The sequence below is a fragment of the Raphanus sativus genome, chromosome 4 (genome assembly GCF_000801105.2).
Source record: "Raphanus sativus cultivar WK10039 chromosome 4, ASM80110v3, whole genome shotgun sequence".
NCBI classification, from domain to species: Eukaryota; Viridiplantae; Streptophyta; class Magnoliopsida; order Brassicales; family Brassicaceae; genus Raphanus; species Raphanus sativus.
The window spans coordinates 3,733,213-3,754,829 of NC_079514.1; the positions used below are offsets into that span (position 1 = coordinate 3,733,213).

Consider the following 21,617-nt stretch of genomic DNA (forward strand, 5'->3'; position numbering starts at 1 on the left):
GTTTATTCAAGAATAAAACAAAAAAAGATTGATTGATCAAATATGGGAAGTAATGAGTGAAATCCCAGCTAGATGATGAAAACACTAATATCATTGGTTTAAAAAAAATAAAAAGAGAGAGATAGAGAAGAAAAAGATGAAGTTGGTGATTAGGTGTTAAAGAAGCAAACAAAAGAAACGAGAGGCCTCAATTTTACTTAGCCTCGAAACACTCTTAGAGAACAAGAGCTCTCTCGCACCTTATCCTATCCTTTCTTTCTCTCTCTCTCCAAATCTCTATTTTCTCAATCACTACTTTTACTTCCTTCCTCATTGTCACTACCACCACAAAGTCATTCTTATAAAACACACACCCACACACCTTCTCTCTTCTTCTTCCTTCTTTTCATCACTATTCATTCATATACACACTTCCTCTAGAAAAGTCCTTGGTATATGCAACTCGATAGATATCAAATTCATTTTGGGTTTTGTAACCCAACGTTTTGAGTATTGTGTCCATTGGTAATGGCTCCTAAAGCTGGGAAAACAAAGCCCCACAAGAGTAAAGGAGATAAGAAGAAGAAGGAAGAGAAAGGTTCTCATTGCTATTCAAATCAATATTTGCTTTCTTTTACTCTATATAACAGAATAAATAAAAATTGTGTGGTGGTTGTGCAGTGTTGCCTATTGTCATAGAGATAAGTGTTGAAACACCAGATGAATCCCAAGTGACTCTCAAGGTTTTGAGCCTTACACTAACATTTTGGTATAAGATAATGTTTTTAAACAACCAGTGAATACAATTCTCACAAGTTGGTGATGTTATTGGTGAAAGGGAATCTCTACGGACAGAATCTTAGATGTGAGGAAGCTCTTGGCGGTCCATGTTCAGACATGCCACTTCACCAACTTCTCCCTCTCTCACCAGGTTTCCTCTTCATGCATTTATGCTATTCGATGATGATTTTGGGTTAATGGCGTTACATATCTTTTCGCATTTGCAAAAGTTTTGATTAAAAAAAACATTTTCTTTCAATATTTGCTAATGGGCCCAGTAAGGTGTTGCGAAGGCCCAAACAGCGACGTTTATAGCTCTATTTTCTGACATTTGCCGCCTAAAAAAAAAGAAGTAATCCTTGTGGTGCAGGTGCGTGGCACTAGGCTCAAGGATTCCGTTGACATCGTATCGCTCAAGCCCTGCCACCTCACCATCGTCGAAGGTTTACATTCCTGATCTAACGGCTTATATTTATCCACACTAGTTTACTTCCGTAGGGTTAGCCACAGAAGATTAATAATAAAAACATTTTTTTGAAATCGCAGAGGACTATACGGAGGAGCAAGCCACCGCGCACATACGGCGGCTCCTCGACATCGTCGCTTGCACCACCGCATTCGGTTCGTCGAAACCTCCCGTACCTCGCACGTCTCCAAAGGAATCCGGAAACAAGGATGCCGGCGATTCGGATTCCGTTCTCAGCCCTAAGCTCAAGGAACCAGAGAAGAAACTCGTCGTCGCCGGGGGATGTGAGGCTTCTCAGGCTGTGGAAGGCGGAGACAAAGGTGAAATCAACATGTGCCCACCGACTCGTCTCGGGCAGTTTTACGAATTCTTCTCCTTCTCACACCTCACTCCTCCGATCCAATGTGAGTTTCCTTCTCGCTACTTCTTCGTTACCTTATCTCGCGTACTGATTCTCGTTTTTTGAAATCTTATAGATATCAGAAAGTCTGTTCGTCCATCAGCTGAAGACAAAGGATTAGACGATCTCTTTCAACTCGATGTAGGGACTCTTCTCACTTGGTACACTTAAAGCTTTTATGAGAGAAACTTAAAAGACTGATTTGGTATACCATTTTGCAGGTTAAAGTTTCAAGTGGGAAGCCGATAACGGTTGTTGCGTCAAGAACAGGTTTTTACCCAGCTGGGAAGCAGCAGCTTCTGTGCCATTCTTTAGTTGAGCTGCTTCAACAGATAAGCAGGCCTTTTGATGCTGTAAGTTTTAATTGATGATAGAGGTTTCACCCTTTCTCTTCTTTTCATTTCTGTTTTCCGATCTTTGGTTTTATTGTGATTGTGTCTGCAGGCGTATGACGCTCTTATGAAAGCTTTTATTGAGCATAATAAAGTACGAAAAGCTTCTTCTGTATGCTATGTTGATTAGGAGGCTTCATAGTATAATAATTTGTTGTTCTTTTTTCAGTTTGGGAACCTTCCTTATGGTTTCCGGGCAAACACTTGGGTAGTTCCTCCGGTTGTTGCAGATAGCCCATCTACTTTCCCGTCACTTCCAGTGGAGGATGCGACATGGGGAGGAGATGGCGGTGGGGTTGGCCGGTCTGGTAAGCATGATAGAAGAAAGTGGGCCAAGGAGTTTGCGATTTTGGCATCGATGCCTTGTAAAACATCTGAAGAGAGACAGGTTCGAGATAGGAAGGCCTTTCTACTCCACAGTCTATTCGTCGACGTTTCGGTTTTCAAAGCAGTGGAGATAATAAAGAACGTGGTAGAGAGTAGTAATCAACTCTTGGCTTTACATGAACAAAGAGTAGGTGATCTGATCATCAGTGTGGCTAGAGATGATCCTGATGCCAGTGCCAAGCTTGACCGAAAGAGTGATGGGACTCGGGTTCTAGAGATCTCTCAGGAGGAACTTACTCAAAGAAATTTGCTTAAAGGGATCACTGCTGATGAGAGTGCGACTGTTCATGTAAATTCGTTATAGCTTGTGGTAAATTTCTTAGCTTGCTCTTGTTGGATTTGTTACTGAGATTTAATTCAATCATATAGGATACGTCGACCTTGGGTGTGGTGGTTGTCAGACATTGTGGTTTCACAGCTATTGTGAAGGTTGCTGCTGAATTTAACTTGGATGGGGGCAGTCTCCCACAGGATATAGACATTGAAGACCAATCAGATGGAGGTGCAAATGCACTGAATGTGAATAGGTAAAAGTCGTCTTGTACACAACCATGAGTAATTAGTAAGACTAACGGATATTTGCATTGCTTAACATATCTCTCTTGGCATGATTCACATTTTGGCATACTACATGTGAATTTGGAAATATATGGTATTTAGCAATTATTTTGTGAATATTCATTTCAGCTTGAGAACTCTGTTACACAAGGCGTCAACTCCTTCAAGCATAGCTCAGAGATCACCAAATGCAGACTCAGAACAATTACGTGTGGCTAAGTCTCTTGTGAGGAAAGTATTTGAGGACAGTCTGCAGAAATTGGAGGCTGAACCCTCAAGAAATACCAAACCTATAAGGTGGGAATTAGGAGCTTGTTGGGTGCAACATCTGCAAAATCAAGCTTCAACTAAAACTGAGACTAAGAACCCTGAAGATGCCAAGCCTGAACCACCTGTTAAGGGTCTTGGAAAGCAAGGTGGACTGCTAAAGGAGATTAAAAGGAAGATTGATGTGAAAGCTAACAAGTCTGAACAGGGCAAGGATTCCCCTGCTAATACGGTTGACAATGACAATAAATCAGAAACTGAGGATCAGAAGGAAGTCGAGAAACAAAATGAGGAGATGGAAAAGATGTGGAAGGAATTGGTGACAGAAGCTGCATATCAGCGTCTTAAAGAATCAGAAACTGGTTTTCATCTCAAGGTTTGTTTGTTTCCCCAGCTGATAACATTATTATATAGTAGTAAGAGACGACTTCTACTTACCTAGTTTGCTTTTATGAATCTTACCTTGTGTACTCTCTCTACATGGACTTGCCCTGCAGTCACCAAGAGAGCTGATTGATATGTCCCGCAAATACTACACTGACACCGCTCTTACAAAACTGGTCAGTTCCTTAGACTTTTATTTCCCTCTTAGAGTAATAATCCTCAGCTCCTCATAAACTTAGACTTGAGACATTGCAGGTGGCAGACTTTGGATCTCTTGAACTCTCACCCGTCGATGGGAGAACTCTGACTGACTTTATGCACACCAGAGGCTTGCAGATGCATTCCTTGGGGAGAGTGGTAACCATTTCAATTCATAGTTTTTGGTACCTTTGCTTCAGACCGGACAAATATGCTTAGGAAAGCAAAGTGGCTCGTTTCTTTTAGTAATCAATCTTTTCTTCTTTCATCTTAGCTCGAGCTGGCTGACAAGCTTCCTCATGTGCAATCCCTCTGTGTTCATGAAATGATTACTCGGGCATACAAGCATATACTGCAGGCTGTTGTAGCTGCTGTTGAAAACACTGCTGATCTAGCCATCTCAATAGCAACATGCTTAAATGTCCTGCTGGGAACACCGTCTGACACTGAGAGCGAATATGACGAAAAGATAAAGTGGACCTGGGTAGAAACGTTCATTTCCAAGAGGTATGGGTGGGACTGGAAGCATGAAGGTTACCAGGAATTGAGGAAATTCTCTATTCTTAGGGGACTGTCACACAAGGTTTGCGACTGTCAATCTGTTTTTTTCTTTCAATTGCGACAGTCTAACCGTAGATTCTCATATGTTGCTTCACCAGGTTGGACTGGAGCTTGTTCCTAAAGACTACGAGATGGACACATCATGTCCATTCAAGAAGTTGGATATTATCAGTATGGTTCCTGTATACAAGGTACCATTGTGTAACTATCTTACTCCAGTAATAGGCATAGTAGGAAAGTGAATTTCTTAAGTGACTAATAGGAAAGTGAATTTCTTAAGTGACTAAAGATCACTGTTTTGTTGTGTGCAGCACGTTGCATGTTCATCCGCTGATGGACGCACTTTGTTGGAATCATCCAAAACTTCCTTGGATAAAGGCAAACTAGAAGATGCTGTCAGTTATGGTACCAAGGTATTACTGATCTCTTTCCCTTTCCTCTTTTTATATACTAACCATGGAAAGAAGCTCTTGACTAGTCTGAATACACTGATTCCTTCTTTGCCTGCTCCTCCCCCTGCCCACTTTCAGTGCGAACAAACTGAAAGCAATTGATCAAGGTTTTTATGTTCTAAGTGTCCCATCTTTTATCCTTATCAACCAATTTGTTTTTAGAAGTAGCATAGACATACTGATTAGGCATTCTTAGCCCCATGTAAATATGAATTAGTGAGTTCTGTTTTAACGGGCAAGGATTGATTATGCACTGAAAGAATCAACCCTTCAATTTGTCTCTGACACTTTTTTCATTGAATGTATTTATTTTACTTCAAACGGTTTAAGTGAGTTGATATTCTGGTTTGACTCAATAGGCATTGACGAAGCTTGTAGCAGTGTGCGGCCCATATCATAGAATGACCGCCGGAGCATATAGTCTACTTGCTGTTGTGCTGTACCATACTGGGGACTTTAACCAGGTATTCACTTTAATAAAAATTCAGGACTGTCTCCAAGGCATTGCTCAATTCGCCTACATCCTATGCAAACGAATGTCTCTACTTTATGCAACTAACCAGTTTTGATTTTTCAGGCTACCATTTATCAGCAGAAAGCACTAGACATAAATGAAAGGGAACTTGGACTTGATCACCCAGACACAATGAAAAGCTACGGAGACCTGGCTGTCTTCTATTATCGTCTCCAGCACACAGAGTTAGCTTTAAAGTATGCTCTCTGCGTTTCCCAAAGGCAAAGCCTAAAAATTAATTGTTTCGAGCTGCTAACATAACATGTTATTGTTGTTGTAGGTATGTCAACCGTGCATTGTACCTTCTGCATCTAACATGCGGACCGTCACATCCAAATACTGCTGCCACTTATATTAATGTAGCGATGATGGAAGAAGGTTTGGGGAATGTCCATGTGGCTTTAAGATACCTTCATGAAGCGCTGAAATGTAACCAGAGACTACTTGGAGCTGATCATATCCAGGTTGGTTTTGCTAAGCAAGGACTTGAGCTTAAATAGTAAATTTTACAATGGAAGCTAAACAATGCATTTAAAAAATGAATTATTTCTATTGTTTTTTTTTTTCAGACTGCTGCAAGTTACCATGCCATTGCTATTGCTCTTTCTCTAATGGAAGCGTACTCTTTAAGCGTCCAACATGAGCAGACCACTCTACAGATTCTACAGGCAAAACTAGGCCCTGAGGATCTTCGGACACAGGTGCGTAATTAGCTACGATTTACATGGAGTTTCACTTTAAAAGCTTTCTTACGCTCCAGAACTATTTTAGGATGCGGCTGCGTGGCTTGAGTATTTTGAATCTAAAGCTCTGGAACAGCAAGAAGCTGCACGAAATGGTACTCCCAAGCCAGACGCCTCTATATCCAGCAAAGGGCATCTCAGGTATTGAAACGTTTTGTTTCTTATATATTCTTAGCGCCGTTTACATAATGTACATAGGGACCAAAAAAGATAGAAATAGTACAAAGTTATATCTTGTAAACTCTTGTCTACAATATGTGACCCATATGCTTTCTTTGCAATAACAGTGTATCAGACCTGCTGGATTATATAACCCCGGACACTGATCTTAAAGCAAGGGACGCCCAAAGGAAAGCTCGCCTAAAGGTATTTCTGTCTGCTGATCTAATCCATGTTTTAATGAGCTGCTCTCGTTAATCAAAGTTGTGACAGATATTTTGATTGAAAATGTTTATTCAGGTCAAGGGAAGACCAGGACAAAGTCCTGGACCTGTGTCTGAAGATAATCAGAAAGATGATGAAATTCTGAGTCCAACTCATATCAATGGGGAGAGTTCAAGTGACAAAGAGAACAAAACAGAAGCAAAACCTGAAGAAACAAGGGTTGAGAAACCTCAAGATCAGGTATCTCAGGTTAAGCTAGAGTCCACGGCTCAAGGGGATGATGACTCTGACGAAGGATGGCAAGAAGCTGTCCCAAAAAATCGTCATCCTTCTGGGCGTAGAACCCGTCCCAGCCTGGCAAAGCTGAACACAAACTTCATGAACGTGACCCAGCAGACAACAAAAAGCAGAGGAAAACCCACCAACTTCGCATCTCCCAGGACTAATTCAAATGAGCTTACAATTTCTGCTGCTGGTTCTACTTCCCAGCACGCGAAGAAGCTTTTGAAGAGCTCAAGTTTGAACAGAAAGCCAAACAGTACCAATATAGTGGGAGAAAAGCCGGTTAACAATAAATCAGCACTGGCGAGCTCACCTTGCACCGAACAGAGCAGCAAGCCAACTCTGTTGGTGAGTCCTGTGACTCCCCAAGCTGGAAAACTGTTTTCCTATAAGGAAGTCGCACTGGCACCCCCTGGAACAATTGTGAAAATAGTTGCGGAGCAGTTGTCAGAAGAAACGCCTGCTCCAGAGACTTTGGATGCAGCAAAAGCCGTAGTAGATGATACTAAAAAAGATAAGGCTGAGGATGTTGAGAGTGAGAAGAAACATGTGGCTACAGAAACAGAAGCCAAAAATTCTAATAGCAATGAACAAGGAGGGGCGGCTGTTGGTGGATCGGAGTTGATGAGTTCACCACAGGATATCAAGGTTGAAAAGACAGCAGTAGAAGGATCTCCAACAGAAACAGCTGTTTCAGATGCAAGCCAAGGAAAATCTGAAAGTGTACAAACGGCTGAGGACTCGAATGGAGTGAAGCAACATAAAGATGTCTCTGGTGCTGAACTGAAAGCAGTAGATGCTGAAAGACATGATTTGCCTAATGGAGACTCAAGCCCAAAGGCATCAATAGTCGCAGATGGAGAAAAGCAAGAAGCATGCGAGGCACAACAAAAGGAGATGAGCAAGAAGCTCTCTGCTTCTGCACCACCCTATACCCCAACGACCATTCCAATTTTTGGGTCGATAGGATTCAACGACCATGTGGGAATCCTTCCCTCACCATTGAACATACCGCCAATGCTTCCTGTAAACCATGTCCGGAGGCCAACTCCTCATCAGTCTGTAACAGCTCGAGTTCCCTATGGGCCAAGGCTCTCAGGTGGTGGTTACAACCGATCTGGAAACAGGGTTCCTCGCAACAAACCAAGCTTCCCCAGTATCGCTGAGTCCAATGGAGAGGCTAATCAGTTCATTGGCCCAAGAATAATGAACCCTCATGCGGCTGAGTTCATACCGAGTCAACCATGGGCTTCTAATGGTTATCCAGTGTCACCAAACGGATATTTGGCATCACCAAATGGGACGGAAATAACACCAAATGGTTACCCGTTGTCACCATTAGCAGAAGGTGCATATCCGTGTAACATACCCGTACAGCCTCAGAATGGGCATACTACAGCTGCACCAGTGGCTACTGAAACAGCTGAGGAGAAGAGTGGAGGTGAAGAAGAGAGCAACAAGGAGAAGATAGCTGGAGAGGATGAAGAAGTCATTGCGCAAGAAGCTATAGAAACACCTGGAAATGGACACTCCACAGTAGGTGGAGAGAAAACCACAGCACAAGAGGTATCCGAAGAGAAAGGACAAGGAGGCAAGTGTTGGGGAGATTACAGCGACAGTGAAATTGAAGTCACAAATTGAACAAGCAATTTTTCTGTCATTGAAGTTTTAACATTGAGGCTAAAAGTAATGGAGTGAAACTTGGCTCCATGGATGAGGTTGAGTTACATCAAGCTTTAACGAGGAAAAACATTTCTACATTTGAATATTTTGAGGTTGATTGTTTACAGCTTTCGAAGACAATCAAGTTCTTAGAGAAATAGATTCTCTATAATCTATGGAAATTGTTTCTTTTTAAATAAATGTCTTTTCTAAAAAAACCAAAACCCAAGTTTCTATGGTTTTTTTTTTGACCTTTTCTATTTTTCTTATTCTATTTTTTTTTGCTATATTTATGCATTAATACATGAAAATAAATAAAAATGCTAACTATTATAAACAAATCAGGTTTAGTAAAAAGCAAGTGTTTAACACAATACAAAAATATTTATGTTTAGAACATTACTAAAATACATGTTTTTCAACAATATATTGGTATTATTTATTGAAAATTAGTGATAAATTTTTTCAGTAATTTTATATTTTTTTCTAGATTTTTTTATAAGTTATACTTTTTAAATAATAGAAAAATAAATTAAATCAGTAATCAAATTTTAGAAATATAAAAGAAATCTAAATTAAAAAATGAAATTCAGAATTCAAAAACCAAAATTTAAGAGTCAAAATCTAAAAACCAAAAACTGAAATTTAAAAATTATATATACAATCATTACATTTGTGTTGCAGCTTAGAACAAGACTCGTTCCTCATGTTTTTAACAGCTTTATTCTTTAACAACTTACTCTTGCTGAATAAAATCATTTGTTCTTTTTTTATTATAAGGTGGGATATTCAATTTAGAAGTTCTAACTGAAATTGAAAAGAACTAATTTTTCTAATTGAAAGAATTGAAGTTTTCGTAATTGAAAATAATTTAATGAAAAATTTATTATAAAATGTAAGGAACTAATTTTAAAAATTAAAGTAGGATGAAGAGAATTCTTTATATCATTTGATTATTAGATATATACATCAAAGTTACTGATATAACATATTTAAAAATATAATGTTTTTTGTCAATTTAAAAATATGTAGTCGTTTTGACAAAATGACAAAATATACCATTTGTTGCAATATTACAATGGAGGAACAAACTTTTTACATTCCAATATAATATCATTGCTACATCTTTATAAAGTGATTTTTTATCATTTTTTGTTTATGAAGTTTTTAGTCCAGTCTTTAAAATGATTTTATCTATTTATATGGTATGGAAAATGATTATGGTGCATTATTTTTATAAGTAAACTTCTTGGTCCTTTGTGCATTTTTATAATTAAATTTTTGAATCAACTTCTTAATCTCATACTATAATCTCATAGAATTTGTTTAAATATTTGTAAAGATCTGGTCAGTGTGAAATATAAATACAGGTTTGGTTTTTAAATATTAATAAGAAGTTGTTACCAGTAACAACAATGGTTATTCATCTAACTTTGATACGCTTCCTCGAATGATTATCCAAAAGTAAGAGGAGGAAAGCAGAAATATTTGTGAGTGTTTTGGTTCCATCTGAAGGCAGCTTTGTAACCATGAAACAATAAATCTACTTACTACTGATGATCTCAAGAAATTTTTTTAATCATTATTTTGTTTATGAAGTTTTTAATCAAATCTTTAAAATGATTTTATCTATTTATATGGTATGAAAAATGATTATGGTGTATTATTTTTATAAGTAAACTTTTTGGTCCTTCTTTGTGCATTATTATAGATGGAACCAAAAGTAAATATTGAAGAAACAAACGTTTCTTATCAAATTTAGAAAAAAATATTCTTGATTAGTTCATCAGTATATTAGGAACATAGGGGAATATGATGAGGTCCATATATTCTTAATTTGACAAATAAATCGACTTAGTTGGTATCAATTTCAAGGGAACAACAAAATTCATCATCGTTTTTTTCTAAAATGTAATTACCATTGAAGCCTAAATGAATTGATTTCTGACAAGTTTAACAGTATTCCTTTAAATTTAAAATGAAATAATTAGATAAATGTATTTAAAAAATTCAAATCATTCAAAATATTTTTTTTTTATGTGTTCAATTCAGTTCTTTCAAAAACCAATTAAATTTTTGAATCAACTTCTTAATCTCATACTATAATCTCATAGAATTCATTTAAATATTTGTATAGATCTGATCAGTGTGAAATATAAATACAAGTTTGGTTTTTTTTGAAGTTTATGGTTCGGTTTAATTTCAATTTCAGATTCAAACTACCCAAAATGAGATCCGCCAAACTAAACCGACTTTAAACCACTGAATCGTTAAAACTTGAACCAACAAAAGATATAGTTTTAGGCCCATAATGATGATGAAGCCCAACACTGAGCGGTCTCATAGGCTTTTCTTAGTCGTCGTCACAGAAAAGAACGTTGGCGATCTGCAAAACTTCCATTTTCAATAGACTGCGTATCCACCTTCTCCTTCTTCCTCTCCTACCCAACCAAACCTTCTCATCGTTCGTCTTCGAATCAGCCATGGAGGATGAGGTAATCGTTCTTATTTTCTTATTTATTGAATATAAATATGATGTCAGCTCTGTTTTATGCCGGAGACTGGGGAAAAAAAAATCGAAACTTTGGTTCTGAAAATTCGACCTCGGTTTAAGATCTGATGCTTTAGATTAGATTCGACATGGTTTAGATTCTTTGTATGTAAGCTACTTTGGTTTTGTTGCTTGCGGTGGTGTGTTATGTATGGTAGAGTTAGATTAGGAATCGAAAGGCGAAACAGAGATGAAAGCTTTGAATCTTATAGACGTTTTTTTGTATCTCTGTTTTTATCGTTGGTTACTTTTCTCAATCGTTTTCATCTTTGTCAGTCACTAGGAAAGTGTATATCTCGGTGTCTTACTTGTTTTGTTATTTCTACTGTATCAGATTGAACTGAAAACTGCTCCTGCTGATTTCCGGTTCCCTACAACGAACCAGACAAGGCATTGCTTCACCCGTTACATTGAGTTCCACAGGTACTCTTGTTTGATTGAGTTACTTAGTGGCTCTTCAATTTATTCTAAACATTTTTAGATAAACAAAAACCATCTTTGTACGTAGGTGCACAACTGCAAAGGGTGAGGACTCCAGTGACTGCGAGAGATTCGCCAAATACTACCGCGCTCTCTGCCCTGGAGAATGGGTTTGTTACCTTGATGTTTTTCGCTCTGTTTCTTCATAATCTTCACCAATATTATTGACTATGTGCTAATCTTTTTCCGCAGGTTGACAAGTGGAATGAGCAGAGGGAGACTGGAACTTTCCCTGGTCCTCTCTGATCCGAGCAAGAAGCTCTCTTTTATCATGTTTTGTTTGAGGCCAAAAGGTCGTCTGGATGATCATTTCAATCCAACTCTTTTTTTTTTTTGTTAATCGTTTTCTTTGGTTGATCAAATAAAATAAACCGCAAGACATTCATTCTTTTGGATTATAATGATTTGAGCGTGGACCTAAATCTCCCAATTTAAAATTTCGAGGCAATTTTGTTATTTCCAACAATTTGAGGGTGTAATATGCAAATTGTCTCGCTGTCGTTGACAGTTACATCCCAACAGATTTTCGTAACGGACAAAACTATCAGTTGCGTAAAGATTTAACTTCGGCGACATAAGTGGCCTTTTTAGTTTCCACCGGACATAAAACTTTAAGCTTCTGCCGTAAAGACCAAACAAAAACAAAAACACAAAAATGGTCGAGTGTAGCAATAATCTTGTCGGAATCCTCAACTTCTTCACCTTCCTCCTCTCGGTCCCCATCCTCTCCGCCGGGATCTGGCTCGGCAAAAACGCAGCCACCGAATGTGAGCGTTTCCTCGACAAACCGATCGTCGTTCTCGGAATCTTCCTCATGTTCGTCTCCATCGCCGGTCTCGTCGGCGCTTGCTGCCGTGTCTCTTGCCTCCTGTGGCTCTACCTTTTCGCTATGTTCCTTCTCATACTCCTCGGGTTCTGTTTCACCATATTTGCCTTCGTCGTCACCAACCGCGGCGCCGGCGAGGTTTTGTCGGATAGAGGGTATAAGGAGTACCGTGTTGGAGACTACTCCAACTGGCTGCAGAAGCGAGTTAGCAACGCTGAGAATTGGGATCGGATCAGGAGCTGCTTGGTTTACTCCAACGTGTGTTCCACTTTCAGTAGTCGCTACGCTAGTGTCAAAGTTAACGAGTTCTACAAGACTAATCTCAATGCCCTTCAGGTCAGATCATTTTTTTGCTTTATTCGAAAATGAGTTTTTAGTCTTTTGAAACTCTTTTTGATTAGTTCCCTTTTTCAGATTCTCAGATTAGTCTGAAAATAGCTGCTGTTACATTCTCTAACCTATTGAAAATATAACAATACTAGTGATGCTTTTAGTTAGCATTTGGCTTCATCTTGTTATGTAACATGAAACCCAAGTTCTTGTGTTGGGTAGACAAAATGTGAGTAGTCTAATTTCATATTAAGTTTACCAAATTCTTTTTTTAATACTTTTGCTTCACTTGTGTATAGTCTGGTTGCTGTAAGCCGTCCAATGACTGTAACTTCACCTACGTGAGCCCGACTAATTGGACAAAGACTACTGGTCCATACACCAACGAGGACTGTAACGTCTGGGACAACAAACCGGGGACTCTATGCTACAACTGCCAAGCCTGCAAGGCCGGTCTGCTTGATAACCTCAGAAATTCCTGGAAAAAAGTGGCTGAGGTGAACATTGTCTTCCTAGTATTCCTCATTATCGTCTACTCTGTTGGGTGTTGTGCCTTCAGGAACAACAGGAAACGGCGATGGCGTTAGTTCCTTATGTGCTGATATACAAAAGAAGCCCCCTCCAAACCAAGACAATCATCTTGCTCTTGAATATGTAAATTGCAGGCTTAAGACAACTCGTTGATCACTTGATCTTGTGTGTGTGAGAGAGAGGTTGCGTTTCTGTGTATTTTCTCTATTAAATATGCAACATATATTTTACTAAATGAGTTACAACAGATCTTGCTTTGTGCTTCCTATTTCTAGTATTTTGTGTGTGTAGTATATAGCTTCTTCATCTGTTAATTAGTCGATTTTTTTAATGTCTATCCACCGATACGAAAGTCTGTTTTTTTTCTATTATTTAATGAAATGATATTTGTGAAACAATAAGAGCTGGATGCATGGGAAGACATACAAATCACAGGATAATGAAAAAGAGTCTGACACATGGTACACATCATCTTAACATCCTCGTTGTAACCTTTCCATACTTTCTAAACTATTACTTTATTTGGAACATTCTATATCTTCGAGTAACACATCATCGTGCATGAACTAAGCTCTATGCAAAAGTGGACTAAAAGTCTAGCTCATGGTACACAAAATCACTTGTGTTTGTTTGTTCTTTTTTAGATATTAACTTTTATGTACGGTACCTTTTTTGGACAAAGGTACGGTAACTTTTATGCACGGTACCTTTTAGTTTGTTAATGACTTAAATATGTAATTGGTATTTTGTGGCTGTTCTTTCTTTTGTGATTTATACCTAGTTAATAAATTTTTGGATTCATATACATAAGATAAATAGTTTTAGTTTGATTAATAATATTTTATCGGCCAAACATTTGAATTATTTTATATTTTTATTATTTATTTCAAATAATATGAAACACCAATTTATATATTCTTTTACAGATTTTTTTGGGTGTCTAAATATATTCAAAGTTTTAAATTTGATTTTGGTCTTTGATATAAAAAAATGAAAAGTGAAAGTATGGGCCCATCGGGCCTAGATATTGGAGCTTCAAGCTTAGCAAGAAGCAGAGGACATGGTTAGTCCGCGAAAAGAAAATGGCGTTTCTCTGTTCATCTCTTCCTTCATACTCCTCTATCCCCATTTTCAGCAAGTCAAACACAGATGGATTCCGGTCGTCCTCTTCCTGTAGACTCCGGTTACGACCGATATCTGCCTCGCACATTCTTGCTCCATCGATCGACAGGTCAGCGATCGTCATATCCGAAACAGTGTCGGAAGACGAGCTTTGGGCAGCAGCTTGCCTCCGCGTGCGGACCTTCAACGAACTCAACCCTTCTTCTTACAATATACAAGTCAGTTCTTGTCCCTGTTACATCTGTTTTTGGTAACTCTGTTCTTGCAGTGATTGGTTTGAATGTGTTATGTTCTTGTGCTGATGTCACGTTTTGCTGTTCAAGTTTCTTTTAGGATCACAGAAGATACTTGGCAGAGCGCGAGTTCGAGGCGCTTAAGGAGAGAGTTTCGGGAAAGAGGGAAGGTTTTACGCGGGTGTCCTGCGTAAACGCTACTCTTCCTTTGTCGCAGCTATCAAACTCTTCTGAGGATTTATGCTCTGCATGTAAGGTCTGTCCATTCATTTGCTCATATTTAACTGTAGACTTAAGTATAATAGACTGCATGTAATAAGATTTGTGCTATGCTTGATCTGTTTCTTCAGTTCTCTGATGGGATAGAAGATAGAGTTGTGGTGGGGAGCCTTGATCTTAACCAATGCCGTTGGCTTCCTGATGAAATCGCTGGTACAAAACCAGAGGTATGTATTTCATGTTACCAAATTTTGTATATACCAAAAAAAAGCTTCAATGTGACAGTAGACAAGCTTATAGTCGTTTTTTTGGTTATATAGGGGCTTAGTGTGGATTTTGCGAGGGCATACTTGAGCAACGTATGTGTTGCGAAAGAGCTGCATCGCAATGGAGTTGGATACAAACTCATTGAGAAGTCCATAGTAGTTGCTAGAGAATGGGGTAAGAACTTTTGATCAAAACCCATCATAATAAATAACACTCTAAAACTGGAGTTAGAAAAGGAGTGGTTGTGATATGGTGCCAGGGATAACGGATATGTACGTGCATGTGACGGTGGTCAATGAAGCAGCGAAGAGGTTATACATGAAATGTGGGTTCGTGCAAGAGAGTGCTGAGCCGGCGTGGCAAGCTCGATACCTCAACAGGCCACAACGGCTACTCCTCTGGCTCTCCCTCCCAACTACCACCTCCTAAAACCATGTCCAGATGTAAATCTTTTCATTTATCAAATTTGTATACATATTCTTGGCACTAAATTAAAAACTGTATTTAACTTGCAAATAGAATCACTTTTATTTCGAGCTTGTAATTTTTTTTTTCTTATCTTAAAACCAATTCCTTGCATATATCTGATGTTTTTAACCAACAATTTAGCTTATTAACTTGCATAGAAAAAAATAGTTTGTGAAAGCCCCTTAAGAGAATGACTGATCAAAGTTTATTAACACTTATACACCAAAAACTTTAGGATTCGAATCACAACAATATGGTGCAAATGGAATTATTTGTCATTGGTTTATTATATAGCATTAACACTTCTTTTAGAATAAATAATAATAGATAAATGTTAAAAGAAGTAATGGTGTTAAGTCCAGTGTCTTCTATAATCAAGTCACAACAATATGCTGCAAATGGAATTATTTGTCATTGGTCTATTATATAGCACTAACAATTCTTTTAGAGTAGATTAATGTTAAAAGAAGTATTGGTGTTAGTCCAGTGTCTTCTATAATCAAGTCACCCCTAGAACTTTTATTAAATAGTGGATAAGATTTGAGATTCAGGATATTTTATGTGTCTTTTATTTTCTTGTTATATTGGTGGTCTAAAACGGCGGCGTGTTAACTGGAGTTTGGTAACTTAATCCTCCAAAGGAATATAAAAAAACAGAGAGAAAGAGGCGCTTGGGAAAATATGAAAGGCTTAGAAATGGTGGTGACGTCTTTCTCTTCAACGCCGCCTATCTTCTTCTCCCTTGGAGCTGCTGATCCTCAAGCTTCTTCTTCCAGTCTCCGTGGACGCTTTACGATTCCTTTGACTCCCTATTCCTCTTCTCTACTGTAAGTTTCTCTCTGAGAATCTATTTCTCTCTCCTTGTCGAGTTACATTTCTCCGTTTCTCATATGTTGTTGGTGTAAAGTTTCGAACTTTCGGCATTAACATCGTATCTAGTAGTGCTCTGTCTCGTTATTTTTCAAATTCGTCTTCTGGGTGCCAATAAAGTGTCTTGACTTTGAATTCTTCTCTGTAATTGAATGTTGGATCCATTGTTTTTTTTACCGTCTCCAAATGTTTTGTCAAGATGTTGTCTTGTCTGTGAGTAGAGTAATGCCTCAAATGATGTCTTTTGGTTAACTTTTTTTTGTTTTCTTGGAAACGGTTTAATTGGTTGTGTTTCACTGTACATATATATCCTTACTTGTGATGTGAACGTTTTTGCTCTTGCGTTTGGGATACGTTTACTTATTGGTAACCATCTCATTCACATTCTTTGGTGTACTGTTTAACTTATAGTTTGGCATACCTAATTGGTCGTTTTTATTCATGAGATAAGCGTTCCTCTTATTCCGCATTGCTTGTCCTGTGTTTGTTCCCTTGAATTATTTTATGGCATTTTGTCTTTTTAAGATGAACATAGGACCATGAGGAAGAAAGTATCCAAGCTTGGTTTTTAATATTATTTTCCCATGTGAGACGAGATTATTGATAAGATTTTATCATTGCTTTTGATAGTAACCTCTCTAAATTCATCAATACCTCTGTGTGGTTTTCTCAGAAAGGGACTAAGAAGACACCAAGATCCAACAAGAGCCAGAGGTGGAGCAGTTCGAGTCCTAGCAAACCCAAATGTATGATCTTTCTGACCATTTTACTGTGATATATATTAGCTTTTCCATATGCAAAACTAGAACATTTCATTTCATGGTATAACTAGGATCCAAATCCCTGTTACATAGTAACCCTTTGTTAGGATAGTAAAGTCCGGGAAATTGTGAAATGATTGTTGTTGTTGAGTCTTCAATAGTGTAGTTTATAAGTTTCTACCCATTTGCCGAGTGTTTGTGTAGGCATCATCTCCTCCTCCAGGAAAAGTAAAGGCGAAAAAGGAGGTGATCATGGTAGACCCTCTTGAGGCCAAGCGATTAGCAGCGAAGCAAATGGAAGTGATCAAAGGCAGAGAGAGGCAACAGAGAAGGCGTGAAATAGAGGCTATTAACGGAGCCTGGGCAATCATAGGACTCACCATAGGCCTTATAATCGAAGCCCAAACTGGGAAGGGTATCTTGGCTCAGGTTTGTTATAATTCTACACTTCCTCAGTCTTGCTGAGAACGAGAAAGACTTTTTTACTAAGACTCTGTGTTGCATTTTATAACTGCAGTTGGTTGGTTATTGGTCTGCGCTTCTGCATCTATTCACTCCATCAACATAGCATCTCCCTGCAGTACACACAATCAAACCTGACCACTTGGTTTACTCTATTTTCTACTGATGTTGTTCATGTAAGTTCTTTTACATTTTATACTCCTCGGCTATGTCTATGTGCAGATCCTAAGAAGAGTACATGAATTATATACGTAAATGAAGCGAAACAATGTTGCAGATATGTTTGGTCTTATCTTATCTGTGAAGTATAAAAATGATGCTTCTCCTTGGCAAAGAGCATTCAGCAAAAGACATAAACAGTTAAAAAAATTTTAATAATAGAGTTACAAAAATAATTAACTGTACATGTTTTATTTACAAAATCTCCAGAATTAATGTTTAATAGTATGATAATATTACTAATGAAATATTAAAGATGGTACTAAAGGAAGTAAGAGAGCTGTTCCTTTTTCCTGGACCCTCCTTCTCCATACAAATCGTTCCACTGCTTCAGTTCATTCATTCCTGCTCCTTCTGCTGCAAAACTAGCAGCAACCTGCAAAAAATGCAAACCAATTAGCTTTTGTTTTTGCACAAGATCATCAAACACAACTAAGTTCCTTAAACTTACCTGGCTTTTAGCTACTCTCATGTCTTCCATGCTCAAAGCTCTCAGCGTTATCACTCTCTCCTCAGATGCTTCTTCTTTTGCTTCAGTTCCCTCTTCACTACTCTTCTCTGCTTCCTCTCTCTTCTTCCTCTCCTGGTCTTTCAAGCACTCATGCTTTATCAGCTCCCTCACCGGTCTATATGCAGCTGTTGTGCAAAAGTTCTGTTTGTATAACATTCACTATAATCAGTCCATAAAGAGAAGATCATGGTGTAGTTAAAGCGAGATGATAATTGTGTCAAACCTTGAGGTCACTTCCACTATAGCCATCTGTCATCTGTGCAAGCTCATGGAAATCAAGATTCTCCGTTTTCTCTTTTGACAGTAAAGTTCTCAAGATCTTCTCTCTGCTCTCTACTGATGGGAGACCAACCATGATTCTGCCTCCCAACAAAAAGCTGGAGTTAGTACAACTCAAGCTTAGGGTTTCAAAGTGAAAGGAGTACACAAAAGAGAGGTCTCACTTACCTTCTCTCAAACCTCCTAATGATGGCTTCGTCTAGATCAAACGGCCTGTTTGTTGCTGCAAGAACGAGAATCCTATCACCTGGACTCGACATAAGCCCATCCCAATGCGTCATGAACTCGTTTTTAATCTTCCTCATAGCTTCATGCTCTCCAGCTCTAGTCCTCTGCCCCAGCATGCTGTCCACTTCATCCACAAAGATAATAGTCGGAGACACTTTGGCTGCTAAGGTGAACAAAGCTCTCACATTCTTCTCGTCTTCTCCAAACCATTTCGAAGTGATTGTGGACATGGACACGTTTATGAAACTAGCTCCAGCTTCGTTAGCAATGGCTTTTGCCATCATGGTTTTCCCGGTACCAGGTGGTCCAAAGAGGAGGATCCCTCTGCAGGGCTTGAGAAGTCCACCTTTGAACAGGTCAGGCCTGCGGAGGGGAAGCATGACAAGCTCTTGAAGTGATTCTTTGGTTTCATCCAATGAACCTATGTCAGCAAACGTCACACCAATCTCATCTGCTGGGATAACCTCTGGTCTTATGCGCTTCTCAAATTCATTATCAGGAGGCACCTCCTACATAATCAATCAAACCTTATGGTGAGGCAGGCAAACACATTGACATATGAAACGTTGAATAGTGTGTTTTAGCTTTTACATTTACAGGTGCTTTTGGTGGCAGAGGACATTCATTCTTTTCTGAAGGAATGGACTCAGACTTGACCTCACTGTTTATCACCCCTTCACTTTCTTCTCCCTGCACCAGAGCCATAAACATGTTAATCATTTTAGAACTTCAAAAGCAGATTGACAGAACTGTGAAGACCTTGGAGTCAGAGTTTCTCTCCATCTTCAAGGAGCTATGACCTTCCTGGAATATACTCAGTCCATGGGACAAGCTGTTGCAGAATCATTTTAATCAGTTAAAGTTTCTTTGTTTAAAGAGATGATGTAAGGTCTCTCTTTAGTACCTGTTGGAAGATATAACAAGCCTTCCGTTTTTGTATTCAGGTTCTCTATTGTTCATCAGATGGTAAGAGATTGCAGTAACCACAATCTCCTCAATGTGACTGCTTAGGAACATGGTATCCGCATGGCATATGGAGCCTAAGTCATCGCATTCTAGATCATTAGCCGCGAGAACCTCAGCTATGTGGTTCTTGTTGTCCTGAAACTGGATCAGTTTCATGTCGTCTTCGAATCTTGTTTTCCAGCTCATGAGCTGAGACTCATCCTCTGGGGGTCTGATCTCGATGTTGTAAGGAAACAAAGCGGAAACGCCTTCCCCTACTTCTTGGCAGTCGTCTTCGGGTTCCAACAGTCTTGAGCCGAGAAGTAAAACAGGACCAGAGAGCTTAGACAAGAGCCTCTGGAACAGTTTGTAGAACCTTTCTGACTGAAGAAGCTTCTCAACGTCTCTCAGGTAGATAATAATAGGACTAGCTTCCGAAACTGAAACCAAAACCTGTAAAGATAACAACACTCGTTCTCAGTTTAAGAATTCAACCTGAATCATTCCCTGATGTCTTTTGGGGTATTATTACCTTGTAAAGTGACTGAAGGAAGAGTCTCTCATCAAAGCATAAGTTTGTACTGCGTTTGCTTGAAGCTATAAAGAGACACAAATGAACAAGATGTCTAAGGATCTGAATGTTAATACATATAAGAATGTAAAAAGAGGGTTTCCACACCTGAAACAGAAGTTGCAGAACGGGAAGATACGCTACTGATATCAGAAGCAGCAGAAGCATTTCGCTTGAGTTGCGGAGGAGGGTGACTTGAACCTTCAGAGCCCCTGGTACGTACATCACAGGAACTAGTAAGCTTACATAAAACAGATAAACCTACATTCATTCTTCCGCTTGATTAAAACAACCCAAGTATGACAAGAACCAATGTTACCTTGAGGTAAGATCATTGCCACTAGTAAGCCTACGCAAGGTCCCTACCATTTACAATAGTGCTTACACTTTAGGATTACTAAATACAAAAAGAAATTTCTAAAGACCAAAGTACTTAAGAATGTATGTACCTCTTGTTGCTTCCCCTTGGGTGAGCATAGAGAAAGATCCCACTAGGTTCGACATTTTGTCCAACGTCAGCTCAGAGATAGACCTCTTGTGAGACTACCAAACAGTAGACAAGAAATAAACACACAATCAACAAATATTAACATAAGATCACAGAGTAACGTAACATACAGGTTCCTTCTTGACGCATCCGTACTTGCTCTGTATCTGTATCAAAAAAAAGATAAAAGCTTAAACAAGCTACTCTTTTTACATTTGGCAAAATACTAAAACTATATGCAAATAGTTATCACCTTAATAGAGAAGTCTGTTACATCTAGTAGCAATAGTTTGGATTCAAAGTAATGAGCCAATGCTTTTGCTAGCATTTGCTGATAAAACTCCGCAGGTCCAGACAGTAGAATAGCCTTACTTGCAGGTGCAAGATTACGAGTGTGCTTGGAGATATCGAACTGCTTTAGGTGAACATAAGCTGCATTTGTCAATAGAAGCCTAGTTTTCTCGCTGCAACATCAAAAAAAAAAAAAATGCATCTTTCTTGATATATATAAGATATAGTTTCTTGGGACTTCCTCAATAAGACGAGAAGTGTTAATGTACCTTAAGAAATAAGGAAACTCGTCGAAAGTGACACCACTCTCTCTTCCATCAACAATCTGCCTTGTCAACTCTTGCTCAATCTTTTCTCCGGTAAGACCATCCTCTGCAGAAACGGAGCCGTTTGCCCATTTACCTAAACCTTGACCTGACGCTAGCCCGAGTCCTAACCCAACACCGACCCCTAACGCTGAGAACAACACGCTCTTCTGCTCCATTTTCTGCTAAACAAATCCTTGAACCAAACACAAAAGCATTCCCTGATTAAAAATGTTGTCTTTTTTTTTTGTT

At 38.7% G+C, this 21,617-nt stretch overlaps 6 protein-coding genes across 6 annotated transcripts; 5 read left to right on the forward strand and 1 right to left on the reverse strand.

Annotated features, from left to right (window-relative positions):
- The first annotated feature begins 218 nt into the window (after positions 1 to 218).
- On the forward strand, positions 219 to 8,664 carry LOC130511074 (protein REDUCED CHLOROPLAST COVERAGE 2-like). Its single transcript, XM_057007906.1, has 23 exons — positions 219 to 577; positions 661 to 722; positions 818 to 910; positions 1,130 to 1,202; positions 1,306 to 1,629; positions 1,702 to 1,766; positions 1,847 to 1,978; positions 2,070 to 2,111; positions 2,187 to 2,693; positions 2,774 to 2,931; positions 3,092 to 3,605; positions 3,727 to 3,789; positions 3,869 to 3,970; positions 4,086 to 4,394; positions 4,471 to 4,563; positions 4,684 to 4,785; positions 5,184 to 5,288; positions 5,402 to 5,535; positions 5,619 to 5,802; positions 5,908 to 6,039; positions 6,110 to 6,222; positions 6,369 to 6,447; positions 6,541 to 8,664. The coding sequence occupies exons 1-23, from the start codon at positions 508 to 510 to the stop codon at positions 8,386 to 8,388; spliced, it is 5,304 nt and encodes a 1,767-aa protein (XP_056863886.1). The 5' UTR covers positions 219 to 507; the 3' UTR covers positions 8,389 to 8,664.
- A 2,097-nt stretch (positions 8,665 to 10,761) lies between these two features.
- LOC108855806 (cytochrome c oxidase subunit 6b-3) lies at positions 10,762 to 11,829 on the forward strand. Its single transcript, XM_018629716.2, has 4 exons — positions 10,762 to 10,904; positions 11,295 to 11,383; positions 11,469 to 11,550; positions 11,633 to 11,829. Exons 1-4 carry the CDS (start codon positions 10,893 to 10,895, stop codon positions 11,684 to 11,686), a joined length of 237 nt encoding a protein of 78 aa, XP_018485218.1. The 5' UTR covers positions 10,762 to 10,892; the 3' UTR covers positions 11,687 to 11,829.
- A 197-nt stretch (positions 11,830 to 12,026) lies between these two features.
- Positions 12,027 to 13,463, forward strand: LOC108855803 (tetraspanin-7). Its single transcript, XM_018629712.2, has 2 exons — positions 12,027 to 12,602; positions 12,896 to 13,463. Exons 1-2 carry the CDS (start codon positions 12,096 to 12,098, stop codon positions 13,181 to 13,183), a joined length of 795 nt encoding a protein of 264 aa, XP_018485214.1. The 5' UTR covers positions 12,027 to 12,095; the 3' UTR covers positions 13,184 to 13,463.
- Positions 13,464 to 14,175: 712 nt separating this feature from the next.
- LOC108855802 (uncharacterized) lies at positions 14,176 to 15,549 on the forward strand. The gene is made up of 5 exons (XM_018629711.2): positions 14,176 to 14,467; positions 14,583 to 14,738; positions 14,833 to 14,928; positions 15,022 to 15,142; positions 15,228 to 15,549. The coding sequence occupies exons 1-5, from the start codon at positions 14,210 to 14,212 to the stop codon at positions 15,395 to 15,397; spliced, it is 801 nt and encodes a 266-aa protein (XP_018485213.1). The 5' UTR covers positions 14,176 to 14,209; the 3' UTR covers positions 15,398 to 15,549.
- Positions 15,550 to 16,060: 511 nt separating this feature from the next.
- Positions 16,061 to 17,809, forward strand: LOC130494328 (uncharacterized). Its single transcript, XM_018629715.2, has 4 exons — positions 16,061 to 16,263; positions 16,980 to 17,052; positions 17,272 to 17,496; positions 17,585 to 17,809. Exons 1-4 carry the CDS (start codon positions 16,118 to 16,120, stop codon positions 17,633 to 17,635), a joined length of 495 nt encoding a protein of 164 aa, XP_018485217.1. The 5' UTR covers positions 16,061 to 16,117; the 3' UTR covers positions 17,636 to 17,809.
- Positions 17,810 to 17,954: 145 nt separating this feature from the next.
- LOC108855801 (ribosome biogenesis ATPase RIX7-like) lies at positions 17,955 to 21,544 on the reverse strand. Its single transcript, XM_057006770.1, has 12 exons — positions 21,330 to 21,544; positions 21,023 to 21,233; positions 20,901 to 20,936; positions 20,732 to 20,825; positions 20,602 to 20,644; positions 20,391 to 20,494; positions 19,671 to 20,181; positions 19,526 to 19,598; positions 19,358 to 19,456; positions 18,707 to 19,275; positions 18,483 to 18,618; positions 17,955 to 18,400 (listed from the first exon to the last, which is right to left on the reverse strand). The coding sequence occupies exons 1-12, from the start codon at positions 21,542 to 21,544 to the stop codon at positions 18,011 to 18,013; spliced, it is 2,481 nt and encodes an 826-aa protein (XP_056862750.1). The 3' UTR covers positions 17,955 to 18,010.
- Between the last annotated feature and the right edge of the window lie 73 nt (positions 21,545 to 21,617).

Coding starts and splice junctions, on each gene's coding strand:
- LOC130511074 (XM_057007906.1), top strand. CDS start 508: ATGGCTCCTAAAGCTGGGAAAACAAAGCCCCACAAGAGTAAAGGAGAT. Junction 1,979..2,069: donor TAAGCAGGCCTTTTGATGCT/GTAAGTTTTAAT, acceptor TTGTGTCTGCAG/GCGTATGACGCTCTTATGAA. Junction 6,040..6,109: donor CTGAGGATCTTCGGACACAG/GTGCGTAATTAG, acceptor GAACTATTTTAG/GATGCGGCTGCGTGGCTTGA.
- LOC108855806 (XM_018629716.2), top strand. Junction 11,384..11,468: donor CGTTACATTGAGTTCCACAG/GTACTCTTGTTT, acceptor CTTTGTACGTAG/GTGCACAACTGCAAAGGGTG. Junction 11,551..11,632: donor CTCTCTGCCCTGGAGAATGG/GTTTGTTACCTT, acceptor CTTTTTCCGCAG/GTTGACAAGTGGAATGAGCA.
- LOC108855803 (XM_018629712.2), top strand. CDS start 12,096: ATGGTCGAGTGTAGCAATAATCTTGTCGGAATCCTCAACTTCTTCACC. Junction 12,603..12,895: donor CTAATCTCAATGCCCTTCAG/GTCAGATCATTT, acceptor ACTTGTGTATAG/TCTGGTTGCTGTAAGCCGTC.
- LOC108855802 (XM_018629711.2), top strand. CDS start 14,210: ATGGCGTTTCTCTGTTCATCTCTTCCTTCATACTCCTCTATCCCCATT. Junction 14,468..14,582: donor CTTCTTCTTACAATATACAA/GTCAGTTCTTGT, acceptor AGTTTCTTTTAG/GATCACAGAAGATACTTGGC. Junction 14,929..15,021: donor TCGCTGGTACAAAACCAGAG/GTATGTATTTCA, acceptor TTGGTTATATAG/GGGCTTAGTGTGGATTTTGC.
- LOC130494328 (XM_018629715.2), top strand. CDS start 16,118: ATGAAAGGCTTAGAAATGGTGGTGACGTCTTTCTCTTCAACGCCGCCT. Junction 17,053..17,271: donor GAGTCCTAGCAAACCCAAAT/GTATGATCTTTC, acceptor GTGTTTGTGTAG/GCATCATCTCCTCCTCCAGG. Junction 17,497..17,584: donor GGAAGGGTATCTTGGCTCAG/GTTTGTTATAAT, acceptor TTATAACTGCAG/TTGGTTGGTTATTGGTCTGC.
- LOC108855801 (XM_057006770.1), bottom strand. CDS start 21,544: ATGGAGCAGAAGAGCGTGTTGTTCTCAGCGTTAGGGGTCGGTGTTGGG. Junction 20,937..21,022: donor TAACAGACTTCTCTATTAAG/GTGATAACTATT, acceptor TTTTTGATACAG/ATACAGAGCAAGTACGGATG. Junction 20,826..20,900: donor GATGCGTCAAGAAGGAACCT/GTATGTTACGTT, acceptor ACTGTTTGGTAG/TCTCACAAGAGGTCTATCTC.